Source organism: Lactuca serriola, chromosome 2 (assembly GCF_051521515.1).
Source record: "Lactuca serriola cultivar US96UC23 chromosome 2, Lser_US96UC23_V15, whole genome shotgun sequence".
Taxonomy (NCBI): Eukaryota; Viridiplantae; Streptophyta; class Magnoliopsida; order Asterales; family Asteraceae; genus Lactuca; species Lactuca serriola.
Window position 1 is genome coordinate 73,237,800 of NC_136409.1, and position 6,000 is coordinate 73,243,799.

The following is a 6,000-nucleotide window of genomic DNA, read 5'->3' on the forward strand; positions in this document are numbered from 1 at the left end:
AGTATGTTGCTATTATGAGTAAGAATTTTTAAGGATGTTATTATTTTGTGTAAAGATATGTAAGTATGTTGCTGTTATAGGTAAAATAAATAAAGTACAATTTACAAGTTTCAGGTTATATATTGGTTTTATCCGGCTATTATTAGTAGAAGAATGTAAGTATATTGAAATTATGTGTACGAATTAAAGAATATTTTATTATATTTGTAAAATACGGAAAGTAGTTGCTATTTTCTACAATTTCCTCACGTGTTTGTCGTTGTATGTAGAAAGAATGACCTAAAAAAGAAAGTCAGGAAAAGAGGTTTTCCATGTTAAGTTCTAATTTAGTAATTTTAACAATTTTTCCCTCGTGTCTTTAAAACTTCCAATTCATGAAATGTGCCTTCGTTTTGTCAAAAAAAAATTACAATTTTGGCCTCATGTCAATAGTTTATCCTGACAATCCTTAATAGGGGAAAAGAAAAAAAGAAACAGAGCATTACAATCCTAATTACATCAATCAAATACACCATAAAACATCCCAAAAGAGACCATAACAAGAATTTTTTTATTTGACAAGAATACTACAATAGAATGTTAAAAAGAATCTCACAACTCGAGCGCAAACATACGCGACAAATTATAAGAAAATTTCCGAGAAAATATGATGATTGTATTACAACCTAGCAGTTTTCGATACTAGGAGGAGGAGTAACGAACAAAAGGGTAATATAGTCTTTTAGGGTTTTCCCGGGAAAAGTAAACCCATCATCGAATTTGTACACCACATCAATCATTCTTGCAAGATTCAAAATAGGAGTTAGTAGAGCCACCGAGACCTCCGTAGGCTTTAGGCATCCTTCGTTTATATCTTTCCATGCGTTTTCAATCATCTTCATGAGCTCTAGAATTGCCACTTCTTCGGATACATTGTATTCCTTTATATAAGCATCAACACCCGTAGCCGATTGTCCTCGTTTCCTCTCAAACTACATTTACAATTTGCAACGTTAGAAGACATGAAGTTATGATCCTGAAATTGTTTCTTTTTTACATAATGGACTTAATAGTGACATGACTTAATCTAGTAAGTTATATATGTGTTTTTCTCTTTTAATCAATTTAGGTAAGAACGACTTAATACAGAAAGACATGATAATGGTTAAATTGTATATACGAGTGTTTGTTGTTGCTTGATTTAAAAAGAAAGATTTAATAGAGATACTTGAGACTTTCTCCATTAAGTCCTATTTTTTTTTTTTTTTCAAAAATTTCCCCTAAGTTAAATTATAGAACATCATATATGAGGAATAAAAAGATATTGAGCTCTTGGGTTGTACCTGAAAAGTCATCACATCATCTTGGAGCCTTGAAATCAACTCGGAAGCTTTCAAAATTTTCGGATGTGTTTCATACCATGCAAGAGCCTCTTCATCTGCAATCGCACCCATCCCCACCAAAGCCGATTTTGAAATAACATTATAAGCCGAAGTAATCAAACCATTCTTCATATACTCAGGAAATGTAGCCACATAACCATTGTGTAACCACTCTGCCTCTTCAAGATACCCTCTTGCAATTTCTTGAAACTGGTTTCATAACAAAAAATGAACGAATATTAGTCTCGTTTATAAAATGTTACATTTATGTTCAATTTATAAAGATGAAAGAAATCATGGGATCATACTGCTTGTTTTGAAGCGTGGACACTGAATGCTCTTCCGTCCTTAGAGTATTCTTTCTCGAGATCATCGTACTCATTGAGGAGAATTCTGTAGAACGGTTTGATATATTCGGGAAGCTGATCAATAGCACTAATTTCCCACCTACATGACAAAATTATGTTAAAATGAATTCATATGTACTTAAAAAGGAATCAACACCCACTCAACTAGCATACACAACACTGTCCATAAACATCATGTGAGATGTAAATCAGGTACACAACAGTCTATTATATAACTGACGTAAGAGTCCAGTGCTCCAATAGAAGCCCAATCCACATCGGGATTGAAATTCACATTGGGGCTTCTAAAAGCAACCAATAGCAACCAATTGTGCTATGGCATTGGGGCAAAATGATTTTGCTTGATGGATTGTATATAAAACTTGAGGTTTTACCTATTAATCGCATCTGTGATCAATCGGATCTCGTCAATTGTAGCATATGCATCATATGTGTCATCTAAAACCACCAAGAACAACGTGATTTTTGTGGCTATGATACGTGCCCGAGAGTAATAAGGCTCAAAATATAACCCCAAAATCCACAAGTATATCTCCGGTACTCTATCTCTTATGTAAGGGACCGATGTCTGAAACTCCATATCTTTCCACCACCTAAAACACAAAACAAACATATTCATTAACTTTGAAACAAAGTAATTTACCCAAGTTATAGTTCTAAATGAGAACTTACTGTGAAACCATACGGAGTTCTTCTTTTTGTTGTAGTTGCAAATAGTTAAAGTGGACTTTAGCTAGCTTTACAACCGACTCATGGCTTGAAAAATCTTCTTCATGTGTGCTAAAATATAGTCTTGCCTCCACCATTGGCATCCCGGTGTGAAAGGGTCTCTTTAAGACTTGATTCACTTGTCGTGCAAGATCTCCTTCAAGTGTGCTTACGATTCTTTTAAGTTGAGCTTCAGTGAATGCCAAAGCTTCATCTAAGAGATCTTCACCATGTAGCCTCAAGTGTGCTGATTCGTATAAACTCAACATACCCTTCACATCTTTCGTGACATCATCCGTGAATGTACCCGTGTTGTTGTCTTTGAACTTTTTGAATACGTCTGAATAAGTCATGTAACTAGTTGTTAGACTAGGCTAGACTAAAGTAAAGTAGAGTGGTTGAGATTGGTCAAACTTTTTATGAGTTATTCTCTATGAGTGTAAAGAAGGTTTTTATGTCTTTTCATAAAGAGTCTAATCGTGTCACGATCGCATGTTTTTCATATTTTGGGTGTCCACACATGATATTATAGCTTTTTGTCTCATTGATGATGTGATTTTAGACTCATAGCAATTTTATAAATAAATTATACGACTATATAAAAAAGGTTTGGTCAACTTCAACACTACTAAAACTACATGTTACCCAACTCTAATAAAAAAACTGAATTTCATAAATAAAAATCAATCTATTATGGGTTTTGGGTTCCTTATAACGAGGATTAAATAAATACTAATAAACTTAAACTACAATTCCAATAAACGAAAATCCGAAAGTAATTAATAATTTTGCAAACAAATTTGAAAAGATTGAACTTATAAGAACTTTCTAAAAGTTAAGATAATAAACATATTGCAACTTTTTCCAGCAAAAAAGTTACGTCAAAACAGAGTCTAACAATGTTTTTCAAGTTTCTTTGAAGGCAAAAAGTTGACTTACCAGAAGATAGTTTATAACCATGGTGTCTGAATACTTGAAATTGTACTGAAATAGTGTACAAATCAACGTGTTCGTAATACTGTAAGTCAATTTTCTTGAAGATTTCATTAAGTTCTGTATCGATCTCTTCTGGATAAAGATATGACAAACCAAGTCGATGCACAGAGTAGATCAACTTTAGTTTTGCGGTTGCATCAAATGTAGTGTCCGTTATTAAATTCCTCACTGCTTCTTTTGGGCCCTCAAGTGCGTTTGCATAAGCTTCCAATTCCTGTGGACACAATAAGGCATTTCAAATGAATCAGAAACAATGTTGATTAAAACCGAACCAAAAAGATTAAGTTTCTAGCCCCAAAGAAGTTGACATTCTTTGGTTTTTTTCGGGTTTGAGTTTTCAGTTTTTGGGTCCAGCTAGATCGGTTTTTGGCTTTTTATAAAGCAATAAAAATAGTAATAGTGTATCTATGAACTTGTTGAAGTCAAAATCTATGAATCATGAATAAGATATTTATTCTATTTCACAATATATAATAGTAACAAAACTTAATCTAGAAATTTATATTGAACAACAGAACTAATTACAGTTTAAAGTAAGCCACATCACCCATTGTTTGGACTTTGGATTCGATAGTTTTGCATGCATAATAGGTCGAGTCTTCCTAATCCATTTTTGAAACACCAAACTACTCATTTAAAATATGAAATAATAAAGTGTCAAACTTTTGATCTTCTACACATTGCTAGCTTAAAAGAATACATCTTTTATAAGTTATGTGAAGTACCAAGAAGTGAATGATACATGAAAACTTATACAAAATAGTTCTTAGTTTTCTAAACGTAAAAAATGATATTCTTATAACTATAATGAATAAATATGTGAATCAATTAATAAAATGATAGAAGTGTATTGTATTTTTTATATGATACAATTAAGTAGTAAAGAATGTATTAGAATTGAAATCTTACGTTGTTATCAAGTGAGAATGAAATGAAGCGATCAGCCCAGATGGAAGGTGGGAAGTTGGCCAGAGGGCGAACAGGTTCTTGAGTCGGTTGGACTGTCAGTGGTCTGGGACTGGTTAAGCCCCGAGGACTAGTAAGACTCCTGGGGCTTAGAATTGGCTCCCGACCATTGCTACTGTTGTTTCTAACGAGAGCCATTTTTCAGATTGGATTCTTAATTGAAATGATGATTGAAATTCGGATGTTGAAGATGGCATTGCTTTGATTGTTATTATATAGAGTGATTGAGCAGCTCGGTTTTGATTAATTTATTGGTTGAATATTTGTTGGGTAGCGTTGAATTCCAACTAAGTAGACTGTCTACTTAGTACTGCTCGAATATTATATTACTAAATATGCCAGCCGCCTTTACAATGTATCGGAAACATGGGTCTTCACTCTTTGTATGTCTTGTGGAAATGAATTTGGTGACAAAAAAATAATGGGGCCACGGGCCCACCAGAGAAATGATGGATGCAATGCACCTCTTGTATTTTTTTTAGTTTATGATTTACATGGTTTGGCTTTTACATGCGTTGTTATATTTTATATACTAACTTCTTATAGTGAAAAAAGATAGATAAGTTATATTATTAATGAAATCTTTTAAATCATTTTAAAATAACCTCGATATTGAATATTGTTGGATATTATTTTATATGTAGTTTTACCAATAAAAAATTAATGTATTAGAAAATGATTTACTTAGATGAAAAGTTAGTCGGTAACTAATAAACTAGCTGGTGGTTGACAAGTCGAATTACAATATAAAATGGGATAAACAGACATTTATATATATAGACATTTATATATATAAAGAGAAAAAAGAATATAAAGGAAATGATTAAACTAGTCATTTTTCCTAATTACATATCCAAAAATGGCCAAAAGAAATACATTAACCACAAATAGCCCACGAAAGAGTAGTTCGGTCAGAGTTGACTATAATCAACGAGCGTTTGACTACGATCAAAGGAAAAAGTCTACTGTTTTAGAACAATGGGCTACTATTTCTCGGCTCATCTACTTTTTCGTGAACCATTGACCCATAGTATATAATATATTGTTTTTTTAGATTAGGTTACTTTCTACCTACTATTTTTTTTCTTGGCTTGTTTACTGTTTTATCTTAATGGAGCACCCGAAGAATAACGAGTTAGGTCTATTTTTATCGAAATTTTACCGTATTTTGATTATGAGTAGTTTTTGTACATGCAGATAGGTTTTTTTTTTAAAAAAATGGAAATAAAAATATTAAAACTAAAAGCTTCATTCGAAAATTACAGTGTACAAGTCCACACTACACAACCTGTGCATTGTGGACTTGTACACTGTAGGTTTCGTATGAAGCCTACAATTTTAATATATATATTTTTTAAATAAATGTTATCCCCATGTACAAAAATACTCCTAATTAATAATACGGTAAAATTTTAATAAAAAATAAACTAAAAAATCGTAGATTTTTACCCAGAACCGTAGGTTACGATTCGGGAAACCGTAATTTGTCGAGAGGAAACCGTAAGTTATAAAATAACCTACCGTTTTAGACGTTGGAAATGAAAAAAAATCTTTTATACTACATCCAAAACAGTAGACCATTTGACGAAATAGTAACCCAC

At 32.4% G+C, this 6,000-nt stretch overlaps 1 protein-coding gene across 1 annotated transcript; it reads right to left on the minus strand.

Annotated features, from left to right (window-relative positions):
- Positions 1 to 531: 531 nt before the first annotated feature.
- LOC145086383 (germacrene A synthase long form) lies at positions 532 to 4,597 on the minus strand. The gene is made up of 7 exons (XM_079024131.1): positions 4,343 to 4,597; positions 3,377 to 3,647; positions 2,402 to 2,777; positions 2,104 to 2,322; positions 1,670 to 1,808; positions 1,323 to 1,571; positions 532 to 971 (listed from the first exon to the last, which is right to left on the minus strand). Exons 1-7 carry the CDS (start codon positions 4,535 to 4,537, stop codon positions 666 to 668), a joined length of 1,755 nt encoding a protein of 584 aa, XP_078880257.1. The 5' UTR covers positions 4,538 to 4,597; the 3' UTR covers positions 532 to 665.
- Between the last annotated feature and the right edge of the window lie 1,403 nt (positions 4,598 to 6,000).

Bases quoted from the DNA above. Each gene is read 5' to 3' on its own strand.
- LOC145086383 (XM_079024131.1), bottom strand. From the start codon at position 4,537: ATGGCTCTCGTTAGAAACAACAGTAGCAATGGTCGGGAGCCAATTCTA. The intron at 2,323-2,401 runs GTAAGTTCTCAT...TTTGTGTTTTAG, and splicing joins GAACTCCGTATGGTTTCACA to GTGGTGGAAAGATATGGAGT. The intron at 1,572-1,669 runs GTATGATCCCAT...TTATGAAACCAG, and splicing joins TCCACGCTTCAAAACAAGCA to TTTCAAGAAATTGCAAGAGG.